This window comes from Schistocerca gregaria, chromosome 4 (assembly GCF_023897955.1).
Source record: "Schistocerca gregaria isolate iqSchGreg1 chromosome 4, iqSchGreg1.2, whole genome shotgun sequence".
In the NCBI taxonomy this organism is placed as follows: domain Eukaryota; kingdom Metazoa; phylum Arthropoda; class Insecta; order Orthoptera; family Acrididae; genus Schistocerca; species Schistocerca gregaria.
This window is the reverse complement of record NC_064923.1, coordinates 473,206,563-473,227,963: the sequence shown is the minus strand read 5'-3', so window position 1 is coordinate 473,227,963 and position 21,401 is coordinate 473,206,563. Positions and strand designations below refer to the sequence as shown.

Genomic DNA, 21,401 nt, shown 5'->3' with positions numbered 1-21,401 from the left:
GATTTTCACTCTGCAGCGGAATGTGCGCTGATATGAAACTTCCTGGCAGATTAAAACTGTGTGCCCGACCAAGACTCGAGCTCGGGACCTTTGCCTTTCGCGGGCAAGTGCTCTACCATCTGAGCTACCGAAGCACGACTCACGCCCTGTACTCACAGCTTTACTTCTGCCAGTATCTTGTCTCCTACCTTCCAAACTTTACACCTCGCAGGAGAGCTTCTGTAAAGTTTGGAAGGTAGGAGACGAGATACTGGCAGAAGTAAAGCTGTGAGTACCGGGCGTTAGTCGTGCTTCGGTAGCTCAGATGGTAGAGCACTTGCCCACGAAAGGCAAAGGTCCCGAGTTCGAGTCTCGGTCGGGCACACAGTTTTAATTTGCCAGGAAGTTTCATATTTTTTGTTATTTTTCATCTGTCTGCCTGTCAATATCACTTTTTCTCGTTGACGGCTTGTTGTATCAGATTCAAATTTGTGTCACTAAGGTCTATCGTCCCTTGGTGGTGTAACACATTGAAGATTGTAAGCCAAAGCAATCATAAGATTCGTCCATTTGTGTCATATATTTCGATACCCGCAAACTCACTCATAAAAACCTAAAGAGTACTTCCGGTTGATGAAGAATAATGAAATTTGCAGGAACCTAAGTTTCACTGTATAAGTAACGTACAAAAATCTGAAAACTGTTACGTTGTAATTATATCACATAAAAATAAATTTTAGCTGTTAGAGCTTACATTGCATTCATCATCTGCAAAATGCATATTGGAATAATATTCCTACATGCAAGCATAAAACATGAGTTGTAGTCATGTTTCAGTCAGTTAATAAATATTTTTCTCTCCACATATATAAACTGAAATCCCATGCTCGCTTCTTTTTGTAAGTCTGCAATAGACACAGGAACGGCTGTAGAGATTTTGATACGATCTTTGAATTCCGGTGACTGGTGTCTTACCAATATCTGCAGCAAAAACAGGCAAGAATCATTGAGATTCTCGATATATATATATATATATATATATATATATATATATATATATATATATATATATATACTGTATGTGTCTGTGTGTGTGTTGAAGTCGAAGCGGTGTGCATGATATCTCCCCTCTTACGATAAGGCGGCGGTGTGAAGCCAAGATCATCCGGCTACAGAACTTAGTACCCTCTCCACGAAGGAGACTCAAGTGCGTACTCTTGGAAGCGTAACAACGCTAGAAAGAGAGAAAAAAACCTCATCAGTAAGATTAGACGAAGACTGTCGTAGACAACTCGTCGCAGTATGTGTATTTGTGACGTAAACAAAGCTGTTCCTAAAATTGCTTCGGGGCATAGTTTCAGTGATCAGTGACCCATTATTTCGTTAGTCCTGACGCATATACATGCTGTCTCCCTAATTGACATCATGATCATGTAACTTCAGAGAATGCTATAGATATTTGTGTATGCTTTTTTTAGCTGAGTGGGTTTCTGCTGATCTTCAATTAGTTGTATCCGTTACAAATACTGTTGCTGAGGCATCGGATGTAAGTATCGGACTTCCATTTCGTAACGACTGAATTGCTGGAGAATCTGTTGTACTATTTATAGACTCTACGGGTGCAACAAGCGTAAGGAGACACACACACTATTTGACAAGTGCTATTATATTTTTGATTAGATGTTGGTGTTGCTCGGTTAAGGAGCGATAGCTTCACACTGTCGCGAAGTGGCACCATCTAGAGGAGTTTCGTAATTAGTATCATTGGTTTGTATTTATGTTTGTGCGTTCTTCGGCAGTGGGCCAGAACATGTACGATTTCGTTACTTCTTCGGCAAGCAGTTGCTTTTACGACCAAGAAAAAAAATGGCTCTGAGCACTATGCGGCTTAACTTCTGAGGTCATCAGTTGCCTAGAACTTAGAACTAGTTAAACCTAACTAACCTAAGGACGTCACACACATCCATGCCAGAGGCAGGATTCGAACCTGTGACCGTAGGGGTCGCTCGGCTCCAGATTGCAGCGCGTGGAACCGTACGGCCACTCCGGCCGGCTTTACGACCAAGACAATGGTGGTTGTTGCCGAAACTTCGTATCTGACGTGACAAGTGCGCTGTGAGCAGTTCATACAAAAAATGCTCAGAGATAGATTTCGTAGTTCTATGAATACGTTTTACGCGGAAATTTGTTTCTCCATGAATATTAAGTTTTGTGTAGAAGTTAATTTAATTTTGTGCTTTGTAACCCAAAGAAAGTAATTGCAAAAGGGGGTGGCTGAAGGGATTGATTTTATTGCAGTTGTAACTGCCTCGAAAGAAGAAAATTGCAGCAGGTCATCGTTACGGGGCTAGAATTGTAGAGCAATCCCACGTTCCAGCGACCACCATGTGGCGCTGCGCTCGCCTGGAACGCACAGGCACGCAATGGAATGCGCCGCGCCACGCCGCGCCCGGCGCCTGCCGTGTTTATTTGGATGTCACATTTCACGCATCTGGCATTCGGCTGGCGGAATTCTGATATACAGAGCGACACGAATAACGCCAGGTTCGTGTTTGCCGGGAACGCCGGCCGCAGTGCTCGCCGACGCTTGTTTTCGGGCTTAGCTGACAGTCGTAAAAAACCGCTGTCCAGTATTTCAGTTGGCACTTCCGACGTCAATCAAAATGGTAGTTTATACTGTCATGGTTTTACCACAATTCGTTCAATTGGAAACCTACTGAATAAATACATCCAATTTTCAATTTAGACAAACTAGTCTCAAAAGGAATAAAGAAATAGATACTGCAGTAACCAAACGAACTGAATCCAATAATTGCTACTAAAACCGTCTTATGTTGCACCGACTGAACGTTTATTTATTGATGACAGGTTTTGCACCGGCTGAAAAAAAATGGCTCTGAGCACTATTCAGATACCAATGTAATTTATATTTAAAAAGTCTTTATCTTGGAACAGAAAATTGAAACGGTAGGGAATACTGGTAAGACCAGAAATACTCTATGCAGCAGGAACACTTAAAAGTGACTACGAACGGACAACTTGGAAAATTAGAAAAATGAAAGAAAAATCCTAAGAAAAATACTACGTCACAAAAGAAGAAGTCCATCAGAATGTAGATTAAAATTAAATACTGAACTGTAACTGAAAGTTGATAAAGTAGTAGATGTAATGCGAAGGAGAGTAAAAGTCTATGGATACATATGCAGGAAGAATAATGAAAAATAACTAAACAAATATGTGACTTACTGAACAATCACAAATCCAGAATCGCATAACTGAGAGAAGTAGGTAGAAATATGAAAAAAATTTAGTAGCCTAATTGAACGCAATAAGAAGCGGAATGCCTTTTAAAGCAGCAGTAGGCAAGGTGGACTCTCGGGACCTATTTGCCCACTACATTGTTATTAAACATCTACTTTCTGTTTGATCCACATGTACGAAACGATCTCCAATCATACGTGACGTAATTTCGGTAAATTATGAAGAGATTGTTTAAAAATCGCAGGATGGTAGGTTGAATGTAAGTCGGCAGAAATGAGGGGACTTTGAAAGGTAAGTTACACACTTTATTATAACAGGCCAAGTAATTATTATTCAACGCCGCGCTCCACTTCAAAGTTGGATGGATTCGTGGCGCTGTTTTTCGGTACAGTTACCAGGTTTCTGTAAATAAGGGTCGGATCGTACCAATCTCTCTTTTCCTCGACGATGGAAATATTCTCCTTGGTCACAGAGGCTTTGGAGGATCGCTGTGTGAAAGTCGTCCTCGTTGGAAAATCCGTTTCCACTTGATGTTCTTGCAGTTTGGCGAAAAGATGAAAATCTTATAGTGGAACATTCGGGCGGCATGGCGCGTGCTTCCAAACATCCCATCGAAACGAAGAAACAAAGTTCGTGTTGTGCGCGTCGTGTGAGGTGTTACAGTGTCGTTTGTTTTATTTTCCATCCTACGATTGCTGCGAATCGATTGTGTGGACATTGCCGTCTGTGGTCGATGTCGATGGCCTTCCTCCCTGATCAGCGTCAGCCTCGCCTGAGCGGTCTTGGTCAGATTGTTGGCACCACTTCACTATACCTGGTCGCAACTTTGCATCTGGTCCATACACCGCCAGATTTTCAGGGTGAATGTGTGTGCAGTATTGGGGCTCGTCCACAGTAATCTTGCTTCAAATGTGTAGTACGTTTCCAGTTGGTGCGCCATTTCATCCACACATTGCCATTGCATCTGCTATCCGTACCGTAACATAACTGCGTCTGCAGGAAAGCTGGAACATGCGCTCTCTTCTGACGATGCGCCGCTGTTGTTGCGCAAAGGTATTGGGGTGGGACGATGTGTATAACTTACTTTCTGAAGTCCCTACGTTTCTCCGTTGGAGGAGGAGGGAGAGAGTAAGTGACTACTGCCTCATTAAGGAACAGTCCCAACCTCCATATGAATTAATGTAGGAAACCGTCGAAAACCTAAACCAGAATCTCTGAACTATGCCTCGACCCATTCTTCTGCTGCACTCGGGCTTGCTGCAATAGCCACCTCATTCACTGGCTCCCATGGGTTATTTAGATAATTCTTTTGGAACGAATAAGTGAAATCTAATCAGTGTACCGTCTTAAATAAGGCTGCTGTCTCCGCGTTGTCGACTGATGGGCTGTAGCATTTGTTCTTGTCGTAACCTGAGCATCGCAATTTAAAATTTTACTCAATATGAACACTCCTGCATTGTCGACAGTAAGGATCGTATTGCATATGAAGTGTACCTTTTAAAGACGTAAAATCATTTATACTACACACCAGCACTGCGTAAAATATTTCATTAATTCGCATTGTTTTCAGTTTAATTAATTTAGTTTATTCTGCGAATTCATTTCTGTACCTACAGGAGGTGGATATCTACGCAGGAGTCTGCATATTTTAGAATTTAATTAGCTCCGTTCCAAATTAAACAACGTGAGTGTTGGTCCAAAGGTCTAATTAAATTAACCTGTAACTTAATAAACATATATTAATGATGATGGACTATATTTTTAATTAGCGGATGCGGCACGGCTTTTGCAACTGCTAACCACATCTGAGAATGTTCTATTTCTCTTCTCCTCCTCCTCCTCCTCTCTTTGTCCACCTTCACCTCCCCCCTCTCCTTGTTCATCTTATCATCATGCGCCCCCTTGTCTCTATCCGTCATCTCCCTCCCCCCCCCCCCCCTCCAGCCTGTCCATCACCTACTACAGTTCTCACTGTATCCATCTCCTTCTCCACCCTATCTCTCTCTCTCTCTCTCTCTCTCTCTCTCTCTCTCTCTCTCCTGCGCTCCCTTTCCCCACCTCTTCCCCCTCCCTCTCCTCCGCCCCCTCTCTATGTCCTTTTCCTCCACCTCTTCTCTCTAATCTTGGGCCTTGTTTGTTGTTAATGGTAATTCAGATTCCGCAGTAGCATTGTAATAATAACCCGGTGAGCCATAAATACAATTTTGCTGTGTGTGTAATTTTTTTGTAGAATATATATATATATATATATATATATATATATATATATATATATATATATATATATAATGAGAGAGAGAATATAAGTGGGAGAAACAATTTCTCTAATGGTTTAAATGCCGTATTACCTCAGCAACAACTGTCTTCGAGAAAGGAAACAAAATTGCACGTATTCGGAGTTGAGGGTTATAATTAAAAATGCATATTCTTGTCTAAAAAAAATACAGGGTGATTCACGAAGATATGCAGATATTTTAATACGTTATTCTACAAGTAAAACTAAAGATAAAAGTTCATATAAACATATGTCCGCAAATATTTACTTACGGAGTTAAGGCTAATAAAAGATTTTACCTGAAATTCAGCAACTTCGCTAAAATGAATCCATCTCAAAACCGTACCAGGTTGAAGTGAAGCACGATTTCCATTTATTTTGTCCTTCTTTGTCTGGTGGGGGGAGTGAAACAGGATGATCGGAAAAGAAGAAGGGAGCCGTGCTGTGAAGTGGTATAGATGGGGAAGAGAAGAGTTAAGGTTGGTAGGAAGGATAAACAGCGGGCCAGATCTCAATGTCTGGAACATGGAGTTAGTTGCTTGTGGTAGGATATGGAATATGTGCAGGTGTAGGGACAGTGAGATGTGTTTGTAAAGGCGCGGCAGCGTACCGGGGTTGGTGATCAAAGGTCATTGGAATCTGATTTGCAGGTAGCATAGGAGATGCAGAAGTGTTCGATGTGGGTAAGGAGCGGTGGGAATTGGATGATACGGTAGGGGGTCCATGCGAGGGAAGATCAATGGAAGCGGAAAGCGAAGTGAAGTGAGTGGCGTTCGAATAGATGGAGGAGCATGTCCGTGAAATATTTCCATATCAGAAGATGGGGCGGTTGAAGGTTTTCTAGGTATGGGGAATGATGGAGGGGTGTAATCGCCAAGTTCGGCCTATTAGTATTTCTAGTCTGTTGTGCGCTTTCTGTTGGGTGGTTAGTTGATGAGGCGCCCACGTTAGTTGCCAGACGAGGATTAGTCCGAGACACTTTAATGCGTTAGTTAACTGGATAAGTAAATGGTAAGATAAAGGTCATTGAGGTGGAAGATATGGGTTATTAGTCCTAAAATTATTGTCTGGGTTTTGGTGGGGTTGTTCGGCAGGAGATACTGGTTACATACGGAGATAAACTGATTCAGGTGGATTTGGAGGAATCGTTGGGATTTCTGGAGTAGGGTAGAGGGCGAGGAAAGCAGTGTTGTCGGCATACTAAAAGAGATTGAACTGGTGGAGGTTCTTTGGGCAAATCAGCAGTGTAAAGGAGATAAAGGGAGGAAGAGAGGACGGGGTCTCGGGGTACCCCTGGAAGGTATGGGAATTAGTGTTGTTAGCGTTCGAGTGAAGAGCACAACAACAATAACGAAAAGTCTTCACGAATTCAGCGCGGGAACACGTGGGCCGCACGATGTATATTGGTGTAACTGTGTTGGCTGTTGTGTGACGTGTACGTGTCGTGTGCGCAGGTGGCGGCGGCAGGATGGACGGGGTGCGCGCGCTGGACGTGCTGTCGCTGCTGCAGGAGCGGCTGGCCGTGCTGACGGGGGGCCGCGACCGGCGCGGCGGGCCCGTGCTCGCCTTCCCCGCCACGCCGCGGCGAGAGCGCGCCAAGCCCGACGACTACCGTCGCCTGCTCCAGTACCTGCTCGCCATCCCCTGGTCAGTACCGCGGCGCTGCACACTGGCGTCTGCCGTGGCCACAGCGGGTCACGGCATTGTCACTGCTTAGCAACCATTCCTCTTTTTTCAATCCTGACCTTTGATTTTGTGAATGAAAAGTTCGTTTTGGTGCTCAATACATTGTTCTGGGCCACAGTAACACCAAAGTGCTGTTGTGATCACCAAATAAGTTTGACATCCAACAGACAGGCAGCAGGAGGTCAACCCCTTACCACAGAAAGTATTTGCTCTACTGAGGTGTGTTGTCGCAGGGCAAAGTTACACTAAAATGCAAATTACGTTGTCAACACCGTGAGAAACAATTAACGATCACTTTTTAGCAGAATATCCTTCATAAATACTCAACTCTAGTTTGAAGAGATGGCGTGACCGTGAAGTAAAAGTACTGGACACCGGTTTACCGAAACTCATCGAATAATAATTGCTACACCACGAAGATGACGTGCTACAGACGAGAAATTTAACTGACAGGAAGAAGATGCTGTGATATGCAAATGGTTAGCTTTTCAGAGAATTCACACAAGGTTGCCGCCGGTGGCGAGACCTAAACGTGCTGACATGAGGAAAGTTCCCAACCGATTTCTCTTACACAACCAGCAGTTGACCGGCATTGTCTGGTGAAACATTGTTGTGATGCCTCGTGCAAAAAGGAGAAATGCGTACCGTTACGTTTCCGGTTTATCGTAACGCGACATTGCTGCTCGCGTTGGTCGAGATCCAATGACTGTTAGCAGAATATGGAATCCGTGGGTTCAGAATGGTAATACGGAACACCGTGCTGGATCCCAACGGCCTCGTATCACTCGCAGTCGAAATGACAGCCATCTTATCCGCATGGCTGTAACGGATCGTGCAGCCACGTCTCGATCCCTGAGTCAACAGATGGGGACGTTTGCAAGGCAACAACCATCTGCACGAACAGTTCGCCGACGTTTGCAACAGCATGGGCTATCAGCTCGGAGACCGTGGCTGCTGTTACGCTTGACGCTGCATCACAGACGGGAGCGCCTGCGATGGTGTACTCAACGACGAACCTGGGTGCACGATTGGCAAAACGTCATTTTTCGGATGAATCCAGGTTCTGTTTACAGCGTCATGATGGTCGCATCCGTGTTTGGCGACATCTGGTGAACTCACATTGGAAGCGTCTATTCGTCATCACCGTAATGGCGTATCACCCGGCGTGACGGTATGGGGTGCCATTGGTCACACGTCTCGGTCACCTCTTGTTCGCACTGACGGCACTTTGAACAGTGGACGTTACATTTCAGATGTGTCACGACCAGTGGCGCTACCCTTCATTCCATCCCTGCGTAACCTTACATTTCAGCAGGATAATGCACGACCGCATGTTGTAGGTCCTGTACGGCCTTTATGGATACAGAAAATGTTCGACTGCTGCCCTGGCCAGCGCATTCTCCAGATCTCTCACCAATTTAAAACGTCTGGTCAATGGTGGCATAGCAACTGGCTCGTCACAATACGCCAGTCACTACTCTTGATGAACTGTGATCTCGTGTTGAAGCTGCATGGGCAGCTGTTCCTGTACACGCCACCCAAGCTCTGTTTGACTCAATGCCCAAGCGTATCAAGGCCGTTATTACGGGCAGAGGTGGTTATTCTGCGTACTGATTTCTATGCACCCAAGTTGCGTGAAAATGTAATCTGTTGGTTCTAGTATAATATATTTGCCCAATGAATACCCATTTATCATCTGCATTTTTTCTTGGTGTAGCAATTTTAATGGCCAGTAGTGTAAATACAGCTCCATTTGGACTGTTGCCAGTAACAGCTTCCAAGTTCTGCCTGTTAATACATGAATACTGAGACAGTCAGACTGACTGTCCAGTGACAGCTGACGGTAACTCGTTAATAAAGGTTCGGCTGCTGATCCGCATCTTCTGGACAGCAGCGACAACTGGAATCGGCGAGTGACGTTGTGCGGCCGCTTAAATCTGTGGGTGGTGGAAGAATCTTCGTCTACAAACTATTTGACGGATGAAGGAGTCAGTCCCTGGTATCAGATCCTTCTGTCGCGTCAGTCATAAGTATTGTATGTGAGAATGTGCACTTTCCCGCCGTATACTGCTGTAGAAATCTTCTCGGGGTGTCATCCGGGTGGCCGTTTTGAAATTCAGCGTCGTTTCGTTAAGTGTCGCCGAAAGGTGATCTGTCTCACACTTAACGAAATATTGCGTTATTTCAACGCAGGTACATGGATTTTATCAACTAATATATGTTAAATACGCAGAAAACTGAATGTCAAATACTAAAAAATTGTGAAAACTATGCCACTGGCATGTGAAAGCACAGCTCGTTACCGAGTGTAAACCCAGTGCTACATCGAAAAAAATACGTCGCTGTGTCTCGTAATGAAATAAACTGAAGTATCCTCGTACTGAGGAGTGATCGAAGAGAGTAAGTTTATTAACAAAATGAAACTAAGTTATCATGCCCTTGTATGAATTTCCACACAATTGCAGACAATAGAAATGTCACTTCTATGACGTAGTCTATGATGTGCGTACACGACGAACCCTTGAGTCGTGATAGGCAGCAGCGTAAACACCTGGGACGTTACTGGGCCGGTGCTGCCAGCGTGGGACGACTGACTTGCTGCCGGTGGGCCAGGTCTGCCAACATGGAGCCCTGACGAAACTGCTGGTACAGCCAACGGATAGCAATGAACTGAACTGCGGATGTGGCCAAAGGAAACTGCTCCTACTGCAGATCCGAGGCGTGGGGCGTAAATAACTTCGCACGGTCCGGCGGTGGCCTAACTAGTCGGCATCATATGGATATCTGCGTGGCGCTGCGTGGGCACGTGATTTGGCGTAGCAAAATAGTACCCCAACGACAGCGCTATCTGCGGCAACAGGTACGCTGCCTATTGGCAAGGCTGGAACTCCCAGACGCTGTGGAGGCGACGTATAACTCCGTTGTAAACAGCTCGGGCCACACAAAAGATAACTGAGTTGATGAAAGCCGTAATTCTGGCGGTGCGGCTACCCGCACAGCCTGCCTAGATTGCGGGGAAATCGACTGCCAGGCGATACTACATAAATACTGTAGTGACTTTTTCGATAGAGCGCGGTAAAATAGCATATTACAGCATGTCCCAAACACAGTCTATCCAAAAATTACTAGAGACCAAAATAAATAAACTTCTCGAAAACAGGCTGACACTACAATAAATTGCTTTCTTCGAGCAGATGCTGCCTAAACTGGGAACATGCAGAAACGAAAAGAAGTGATGCACAGAAGGCACATGGTGTAAAGTCAACGCTACAATCGGACACAGCCAGTTCAGTTTATTCCCCGGGCTAGAAAAAATAAAAGCTGGATATAGTGTATATGCTACATAATAATCGAGGAAGCTGTAGTAATCGGTGTGCACAGCCCAACAAACAATGCCTCAAATTCCTTCAAAGACGCTATTTCTGCACGATCCATGCATCACTTTCGGCAGAATGTAAATCGTCTCGAGACTGTTTCCTTAATCATAAAAATAGTGCACGCCTATAGTAAATGTTGTGGTTAACTTTATTTTAGTTCCAAACAACTCATCCATGACAACAGAGACAGAGTTCATGTAGACAAGGGTTGCGTAAAGAGCTACACATAAATTTTTCATGAAGCACTATCTACTCTCGGTTTTTTAAAATAATCTTTTAATGTGCAATGTTCTGACAATGTAATACTATCATTGTTATTGAAATTCGCCATTTACTGTCACATGCCTTAGATACACTTCCAGGATCACATACATATTAAGCAAACAGATGAAATGTGAACTTCAAACGTGCATAAGTGCTACACAAAAAAATCTGGAGCGTAAAGGAAACGCCATTGTAATATTTGCGAGAGAACATTTATTGAATTCTGCACCACACTTCAAAGTGACACAGATACATGGCACAATTTCAGCCATTCGAGAACCATTACGAGAATGCCTTCGTCATTAGAACATCTGCGATTGCTGCAACGCAATTTCTCGATTGCCTGGACATCGTTAATATCCCTGGCCTTCCTTAATGGCGTTCCTCCCCAGTCAGTACCACTCACGTGTACATGGCTTTGGTCAAGCTGTCGACACCATTTCATTATGGCTGGAGGCATCATTGCGTTTGGTCCATAAACCACCAGAATTTCATGGTGACTGTGCGCGTAATTTAGACATTTTAGCTGCGATAATCTTACTTTCCGACAAACTTTCGAGAACGTTCCCAATTGTTGCGCCATTTCTCTCGCATGCTGTGTCACACCTGTTACCTATACGGCAGCGTAAGTGCTTCTGCAAGAAATCCAGAACATATAATCTCTTCGACAAGGTCGTAGCGTTGTACGACGTGTATAACCTACTTCTGAAGTCCCCTCGTATGTAAGACGTTCTCTCTCAGAGTTAGAAGAATGTTAAGTAATACTCGTAGCGAAAAAAGGGGGGAGGGGGGGTACAATTTAACGTGTCATTCCCGGCGACTCCTCTTATCGTTGAGAACTGAAGTTTATATTCAAGGCAGGCTAAAAATATTGCGTAGGCCGGTGGTGATTCGATATCGTGAGCGCTCTGTTTCCAGCCATGCGCTTTACCACTAGACAACGAGGCCCCACTGAATATGTGGTGATACAAAGCAATTAAGAAAATTGGCCGTACCGTTATGTGTCCAAAAGGTAGTGAACCGTAGGATAGTGTGTTAGTGGCTAGCAGAAACGTTATGAGGCAGCAGGAGCACATTCAACGGGGAGATGAAAGCGCGCGACGGAAATCGGCGGTCCCCCCGGCGCGTCGCCGGGCTCAGGTTGGGCGCGCGTGATCTGAATTACGGCCAGGCAGCGGGGCGCGCCGCGGCCCAGCGATCGTTATGACTGCCCTGGCTGTGCTGTCCTTGTCGGCTTACCACGGCGGCTGACACCCTCTGCACAATCGTCCGGTGGGACGCCGAGCTGCGGTAAAGACGTTTCACACTGGACGTCAACAGTTCACCGCGCCTAACGTACTTTGTTCATCCTACATGTCAACATAACGTCACGTCACTTAGCGCGGTACTGAACGACCAAAGTTAGGCTACGTGGGGCCTTCTGTCGCAATGTGCTTGGTCCATTCACATTAATGTCGACAAAAGCTATTTTGGACGTCAACCTGCAATAAACATTCACAGCACTAGTGAAAGATATACACTGAAGAGCCAAACAAACTGGTACACCTGCCTAATAACGTGTACGGCCCCCATGAGCACGCAGAAGTGCCGGAGCACGACGTGGCCAGGACTCGACTAATGTCTGAAGTAGTGCTAGAAGGAAATGGCACCATGAATCCAGCAGGGCTGTCCATAAATCAGTGTCCGCAGCTCGTGGTAGTGCGGTAGCGTTCTCGCTTCCCGCTCCCGGGTTCGATTCCTGGCGGGGTCAGGGATTTTCTCTGCCTCGTGATGACACGGTGTTGTGTTATGTCCTTAGGTTAGTTAGGTTTAAGTAGTTCCAAGTTCTAGGGGACTGATGACAATAGATGTTAAGTCCCATAGTGCTCAGAGCCATTTGAACCATAAATCAGTAACAGTACAAGAGGTGGAGATCCCTTCTGAACAGCACGTTGCAAGGCATCCCAGATACGCTCAATAATGTTCATGTATGGGGAGTTTGGTGGCCAGCGCAAGTGTTAAACCCAAAAGAGCGTTCCTGGAGCCACTCTGTAGCAATTCTGGGCGTGTTGGGTGTCGCATTGTCCTGTTGGAATAGCCGAAGTCCGTCGGAATGCATAATGGACATGAATTGATGCAAGTGATCAGACAGGATGCTTGCGTACGCGTCAGCTGTGAGAGTCGTATCAGAGGTTCCATATCACTCCAAGTGCACAGGCCCCACATCATTGCAGAGTCTCCACCAGCTTGAACAGTCCTCTGCTGACATGCAGGGTCCATGGATTCATGACGTTGTCTCCATACCCGTACACGTTCATCAGCTCGATACAATTTGAAACGAGACTCGTCCGACCAGGCAACATGTTTCAAGCCGTCAACAGTCCACTGTTGTTGACAGGCCCCACGTTGAACGATTCTCTTCAGTCGACGTTGGTTCCGTTGTTCCAGGAACATTTTTTGCGGCCGCAGCGATCTCGGAGATTTGATGTTTTATCGTCAAATGGTCGTACAAGAGAATCCCCACTTCACCACTATCCCGCAGATGCTGTGTCCCATATCTTGTGCGCCGACTATAACACCACGTTCATACTGACTTAGATGTTGATAGCCTGCCATTGTAGTAGCAGTAACCGAACTAACAACTGTGCCAGAGACTTCTTGTCTTATAGAGGCGGTGCCGATCGCGGCGCCGTATTCTACCTGTGTACATATCTCTGTATTTGAATATGCATGCCTATACCAGATTCTTTGTCGCTTCAGTGTACAAAGCGTGTTGGGTGGCGCGGAAATCAATGTAGTCGTTGTCGTAATGCGGAAACGGTGTGATTCATCTGACGTCCAGATGGACACGGTCATTGGCTTTCGGGCGAAGGGTGGAAGCATTTCCGAAACGGCGAAGTTCCTAAACTGTTCCCGTGCCGGAGTGGTTAAAATAGGCCTAAACCGAGCATGGCAAACTGGCGCCGAGGCAACTGCAATGCGCCATGGCCACAGGTAACTGGGGTGAACGACGGCAGCAGAGGTGCGTATGGGCAAATAGAAGTGCAACTGTTGAGCAACTAACGGCTGAGATGAACCAAGGGAATACCGTCGGTGTCTCCTCAACGACCGTTCGGCGAACGTAGCTGCGTATGGGCCTCCGCAGCAGGCGCCTGATTCATGCACCCTTGCTGACTGCTGTTCATCGGCGACGAGAGTTGGAATTTCCGCGCCAGTACCATAAGTAGACGTCCACTGAGTTACAACAGGTGGCCTTTTCAGATGAATCACGTTTTATGGGCGGATCATCTGAAAGCAAACACACGACAAGAGTCGTCGGAAGAGTCCAGAACGGAGGAGGGAGCGTCATGGTCCGGAGCCTGTTTTCGTGGCTTTCCCTGGGTGATCTCGTCATTCTGGAAGGCTCAGTGTATCAATACAAGTACGCATGTATCTTTGGGAACCGTGTGCACATCTACATGCTGTTCGTTCTGCTTGGCAAGATGGTATCTACCAGCATGCCAATGCAATGTGTCACACAGCTCTCAGTGTACGTGCGTGGTTCTAAGAGAACCAGGATGAGTTGTTCCTACTTCCCTAGCGACCAAACTCCCCAGATTTAAACCCAATCGGGAATTTGTGGGACCATCTCGACCTGGTTGTTTGCGCGATGCATACTCAATCAAGCTGCTGGTCGTGCTGGCAGTACCTGCCAGAACCTCAGGCCGGCCGTTGTGGCCGAACGGTTCTAGGCGCTTCAGTCTGGAACCACGCGACCGCTACGGTCGCAGGTTCGAATCCTGTCTCGAAAATGGATGCGTGTGATGTTCTTGGGTTGGTTAGGTTTAAGTAGTTCTAAGTTCTAGGCGACTTATGACCTCAGCAGTTAATTCCCATAGTGCTCAAAACCATTTGAACCAGAACCTCACTGACTCTCTCCCCGCACGTGTCGCAGGGGTTCGCCATGGAAAAGATGGCTATTCAGGTGGTTGCATGAATGTGACTGGACAGTGTAAGAATATTTCCAGTGTTTGATTCTAGAAGGCATTGTGTATTAACAGGAAAGCGTATTTTCATTTTTCAAATTCTTGTTTATTTACTCTCTGTCTCTGTTACTTTCTGCATTAAAAAGGCAATCTTCCGTTTCGTGGTCGATGAATTCAGAAATGTCGGTATCGCTCAAGCTGTGGAGATGTCGTGGGAAACTGCATTTGCTAAATCACATACTGATGATTGTTGTGATGGCTTGTGGGCGTGGTGCTGACGTTTAAAACCAAGGCCTAAGCGGAATTTATAGTTGGATTGAGGCGTATTATTGACAGTTGTCTTTGATGTCTCCCAGTTTTCCTTCCAGGCCTTTTTAATGGTGGTACGTACACATGGCAACAGATGTATAAAAGGTGTTGTAGGTTCCTACGTGTGTAAGTTTACGGTTGGTAAGATTCTTCTTCAGGGTCTTATTAAAAAATCTATACGTTGTGCTGTTGACGAGTTAATTAGCGTTGAAGTTGGCCTGATAAGGCCCTTGCGCGCAAAGATACAAACTGCCCGCCAGGTATAATAGCATAGAAGATAGCGTTCGAGACTGCTCACCCTTTGGTTCGGGTTTGATCCTTTTACTACCGCTCCACATACTGATTTTGTATCGCTCTCTTGTTCAGTTTTAGGAAACGAGACGAAGAACACGTTTAGGCGGCCTGCTTGAACCTGCGCGCGCTACGGCCTGATTGGGTAACTTCAGTGGTAATTAACTCGGAAACGGCGCAACATACGATTTTTTTTCTGAACGATTGTTCCTCATCACGACCTGCGCTGCAGCAGGCTGTTACTGGCTGTTTCTGACCACGCTGTACATGTACACAGGGTAGAAACTGTAGCCAACGTACCACAGTGGTATAGGGATAGTCGAGCCGAACAATTTGATATGACATTTGTTGTCTGTCTAGCCGGATACAACCTCAAATTCGCCTGCAAAATACGTTTAATCTACAACGCATGCATGCCGCGCGAGTTTTTTAATATCCTCTCGCATTCTTATGCCAGCTGCTTTAGTTAACACTATCAAGTTAACCTCTTCTGTGAGAGTAATAGAAATAAAAGTTACGTTTCCAATTCGATCTAAACTTAACTCTCACAAGGATAGTTGTCTCGTAGTAAGAAGGCCAGAGAACCAAAATGGTGTAATTGTTAAACATGTGCTTTTCAAATTCACAAAATAGTTGGGTAAAATTTATTCAAAAATTTTTAGGTTTTGTATGTGCGAGAACTAGTGGTTTTTAACATTCAAAGTGGATTTTACCGAAATGTTACGTGGCGTGGATGCGCTGTAGCTTAGGTGGATAAGGTAGGACAATTAGAGACTGCTTTCCGGCTTGGCTTGGTAGAGCGCTAACGTCACACACATATGTATACTACGAACTATTTGAATTTAATTTCGCCAACCGGAAAAGATTTATATTGTTTCTTTAAAAAAAATGGATGGCGGCGGTGGGTCTCATGCGGGAACTCTTTAACAGAAGGACGACGGGGCTGCTCCAGCAGCCATGTGCTCCAGTTTATTTCAGAATCCGACCGAGTCATAACGGTCCCTTTATCTGTTGGGCACCAACTCAATCGCCCCAGATGAATTAGTGACCACGAGATTGCTCTGTCCCTAATGGTATTGCGGACAATAGGACATTAAGGTCATCAACACTCGCCACGCATGGAACTACGCAAACATACGCCCAGGGGTAATCGCGCCCATATCGCTGTGGTATCGGTGTACGCTGTACGTCATACGGGATTAATTAGAAACTAGGCTTCAGCGGCCGATGTCAGTTCGCGGATACAGCCGCATCATGTTAGGCAGTGAATGTTGCAAGTACATGGAACTTAAGTTTTGGAGAACATGTCGTTCGTGGTGGACGATGACATTGCCTGCCTGTTTGTAACTTCAGATTTTCTCTAGTTTTCTACAACCAATCAAATCCAGTTTCTGTTCCATTTTAGAATGTTATGTAGCAAATGGCACTTCAAAAAATGCGATGTTTTAAATTTTCTGTACTTCAGCTGAAGCATATCACTTTCTCACGAGAGTTGACGAGTGTCAAAATTAATCAGATCATTAAAAATCCGCAAAAAAGAGCAAAATTCTGATGTATCACTGCACGAAGATATGCGGGAATGCTTGAAATCAATTGAGAATTAATAAAGTTGTGTTTACAAACACAAGTGTTGCTTGCAACTATTCTATAAGTGACGTGACCATTAGTTGTACTTTTAGTTTACAACAGAAAATTTCACTAAGCTCAGAGTTAGCTTCTCGAAATAAGTTGTCAAGTTTTGTGGTTGAAGTATACTGGCTGCAAATGTCATCGTGGGACAAATACGAATACTATTCGACAGCAATCAGCAGTATCTACTACAGACTTTGTACTGATTTGTAGGGAGGCTGTGTGCTTCAGGGAAAGTGCCACATTGTTTGGTAGTCGTTGACTGCGTGGAAACGAAAAGTAGTAGTTTCGTTTACTTCGGGACACCAATGCGAACTGTCTGAATTCACCTTATTTGTGCTGTCTAGAGGATTTATTGGTTCAAATGGCTCTGAGCACTATGGTACTTTACTTTTGAGGTCATCAGTCCCCTCGATCTTAGAACTGCTTACACCTAACTAACCTAAGGACATCACACACGTCCTTGCACGAGGCAGGATTCGAACCTGCGACCGTAGTGGTCGCGTTGTTCCAGACTGTAACGCCTAGAACCGCTCGGCTACCCCGTCCGGCTAGAGGATTTGTAATGAGAGTTTCATATAGCCAGGACATGAGCTCGGAGTTATAACTGGATACACGGTGTAGCCGGAGTGGCCGAGCGGTTCTAGGCGCTACAGTCTAGAATTGCGCGACCTCGACGGTCGCAGGTTTGAATCCTGCCTCGGGCATGGATGTGTGTGTTGTCATTAGTTTAGTTAGGTTTAAGTAGTTCTAAATTCTAGGGGACTGATGACCTCAGAAGTTAAGTCCCATAGTGCTCTGAGCCGTTCGAATACATAAAACTGAATAGCGATAGGAGATAAGTTTACGATGTGAGTTCGTCTTATCAACTGTTCAACTGCACTCTGACGAGTTACTGAATAAGAATTCAGATCGCTCGATGATGACTTGTAGTACGCTGAAACTGGTAATAACGGTTCCATTTGTGTCACCTGAGGCAGAAATACGTAATAGTTAACGTCGTTTTAAGAAACTTTTGTTTGTAACGAGCGACAAGCCGTCGCTACCGGACTATGCTGGGCTTGATACGAAACAAATGATGAGTAGCATTTGACTGTGATGACTAAATGTATATGCTGAAAATATGAAACTGCAAATAGCTCCCGAATTACCAGAGAAAATACGCCTGACTGCTCTTGGGAGAGGCACCAGGTATAAGGCGGTTGATATTTAGCTGTTGTCGTAAAGTATTCGCTACACGACATTTTTTGTGAACAACGCTTGTAAGCTGCATACACGTGATTTATTATTAGACTGGTGCTTGAGACAAACCCATCAGTAAGAATCTTATACTGGCACTGATCTCATCCAAGACGGCGTCATGTATACTGTCAACTGTCAGCGTGACTTTTGTTGGGAAGGAAACCTTGTAAATACATCGTAATTTGTTAAAATCACGAAGTAAAACAAACAGAACGCGCCAGCTTCAGTTGGTGACCAATTGTTCTCAATCAATGTGTTCTAGTGCTCCACAGTGTACGGTGATAAAGCTCGTACTATCAGTCACAAGCATGAGCTGTTGGTGACACGTGGCTTGAGAGTCTCACTTAATGCTGTTTACACCAGAAAAATCGACTCCAGCCGTCTTGCGGTTCAGTGTTAGAACATTATCGGATTTTTCGGTAAATTTTCAATAGCAACGTTAACAAAAACTATGTTACTGTACTCGTCTCTACATGAGCTTTCGAATCTCGTTAAAGAAGGTATATAGTTCTGTAAAAAACCCATATTTCCAAATACACTTCTCGGGATTGCGGCCGGATCGTATTGTGTAAATAGTACAATATTTCATCGTGCTATTGCTCGACATCATCTGCTGGTGGTAGCTGTTGCTGTCATTGCTGCAAGGTGCGACTGATGACAATCGCACGGCGGCTTCGAAATTTATCATGCCGGGAGCAGGCAATACGCGTGCGTGGGAAGACGCTTGTTGGATGAAAGCGGCGCTCCTGGTGTCCCCTGCTGAGATACGCAGAAAGCCCATCCGCGCATGCGCAGTGGGCAATGACTGTGCTGCCGGACGCTCCTGTACATAAATCTCAGCAGCGTGTTGCATCGATGAAAAATTGTGGGATTTACACAATACGATTCGGTGCCAAACCCCAGAGGTACACTACTGGCCATTTAAATTGCTACACCACGAAGATGACGTGCTACAGACACGAAATTCAACCGACAGGAAGAAGATGCTGTGATATGCAAATGATTAGCTTTTCACAGCATTCACGCAAGGTTGGCGCCGGTGGCGGCACCTACAACGTGCTGACATGAAAGTTTCCAACCGATTTCTCATACGCAAACAGCAGCTGACCGGCGTTGCCTGGTGAAACATTGTTGTGATGCCTCGTGTGAGGAGGAGAAATGCGTACTTTCACGTTTCCGACTTTGATAAAGGTCGGATTGTAGCCTATCGCGATTGCGGTTTATCGTGTCGCGACACTGCTGCTCGCATAGGTTGAGATCCAATGACTATTAGCAAAATATGGAATCGGTGAGTTCAGGAGGGTAATACGGAACGCCGTACTGGATCCCAACGGCCTCGTATCACTAGCAGTCGAGATGACGGGCATCTTATACGCATGGCTGTAACGGGTCGTGCAGCCACGTCTCGATCCCTGAGTCAACAGATGGGGATGTTTGCAAGGCAACAACCATCTGCACGAACAGTTCGACGGCGTTTGCAACAGCATAGGCTATCAGCTCGGAGACCGTGGCTGCGGTTACCCTTGGCGCTGCATCACAGACGGGAGCGCCTGCGATGGTGTACTCAACGACGAAACTGGGTGCACGAATGGCAAAACGTCATTTTTTCGGATGAATCCAGGTTCTGTTTACAGCATCATGATGGTCGCATCCGTGTATGGTGACATCGCGGCGAACGCACATTGGAAGCGTGTATTCGTCATCACCATACTGGCGTATCACCAGGCGTGATGGTATGGGGTGCCATTGCTTACACGTCTCGGTCGCCTCTTGTTCGCACTGACGGCACTTTGAACAGTGGACGTTACATTCAGATGTGTTACAACCCGTGGCTCTACCCTTCATTCGATCCTTGCGAAAGCCTGCTTTTCAGCAGGATAATGGACGACCGCATGTTACAGGTCCTGTACGGGCCTTTCTGGTTATAGAAAATGTTCGATGCTGACCTGGACAGCACATTCTCCAGATCTCTCACCAATTTAAAACGTCTGGTCAATGGTGGCCGAGGAGCTGGCTCGTCACAGTACGCCAGTCACTACTCTCGATGAACTGTGGTATCGTGTTGAAGCTGCATCACATGTCAGTTCTAGTATTATATATTTGTCCAATGAATATCCGTTTATCATCTGCATTACTTCTTGGTGTAGCAATTTTAATGGCCAGTAGTGTATAATTGCAACAGATCCGTCGGAAAAGCGCGAAAAGTCACAACCGCATACTTGTTTTAATATGATGGCTGATACAGAATTGAAGAGGATTAGACATGCAACAAAATTACATGCCCTTTGCTTAGTATCATTCACCGGAAACCCCGTTTTGATATCGTCAACTGTCTGCGAAGTGAAAGGGGTGTTGGGTATTACGCGACTCAATATAGGGTACGTCACGAGCTGACACTTTCTAGAAAAGGCGCACATCAGTAATACCAAAGACACTTCAAACTGACAATATGGCGGAATATTTGTTGGTAAATAAAAGAGTTAACATTTAAAACTTGGCATAGACAAGAATGACAGTAGGTATGACTCTGTGTCCCTGTACCTTTATTCGTGGCGCAGAGGATTTAAACTGTTGGGACTGGGACGCTGAATCTACATCTTTGGCGCAGGCTCCGACAGCGGTGTTCGATAAAAGCGGGCGTGGACCGCGCAGAGGCCCACGGAAATGCGCTAATGGGAAATTCCTGCCGGGCCGGGCGGGCTCGGTCCGCAGCCGGCGGCGAGCGGCGGGTTTCCGCGGCGCCCTGCGCGTTTATTAATGCCTCCCAGGGGCCGCCCAGACTGCGCAGCTCGGCTGCCGCACTATTAATTGCTAATTACTCTATAGTACACTGCGGCCACCTCACAGCCCCACCAACCTGTATTACATTTCGGAGAAGAAAGGAGAACCATTCTGCTACCATCACCGGCGTCATCACGGCATGCATCACCCCCAGCTGCGAGCTGTTTCGGTACCTGCAATACGTACTCCAGCCACGACTTTACCGATGAACAGATGGGAACGTTGCCGTCGTCAATCAGTGTTCGGTGATTTTTACAACATGTTCTCTCCGTTTTTGAGGCACCAATCGCGGTTCGTATCACCATCAAAAGAACCAGTTAAAAAATAAAAATAAAAAATAAAATAAAAAAATCAGATTTTTTT

At 45.6% G+C, this 21,401-nt stretch overlaps 1 protein-coding gene across 10 annotated transcripts in view; it reads left to right on the top strand.

Moving 5' to 3' along the window:
• The window catches only part of LOC126267309 (kalirin), a 2,010,890-nt gene that overhangs the window by 607,361 nt on the left and 1,382,128 nt on the right, over positions 1-21,401 (top strand). For all 10 annotated transcript variants that reach the window (XM_049972405.1, XM_049972404.1, XM_049972401.1 and 7 more), the window contains one exon: positions 6,970-7,162. In XM_049972405.1, the coding sequence (XP_049828362.1) occupies positions 6,970-7,162 (193 nt within the window). The remainder of the gene's footprint in view (positions 1-6,969; positions 7,163-21,401) is intronic.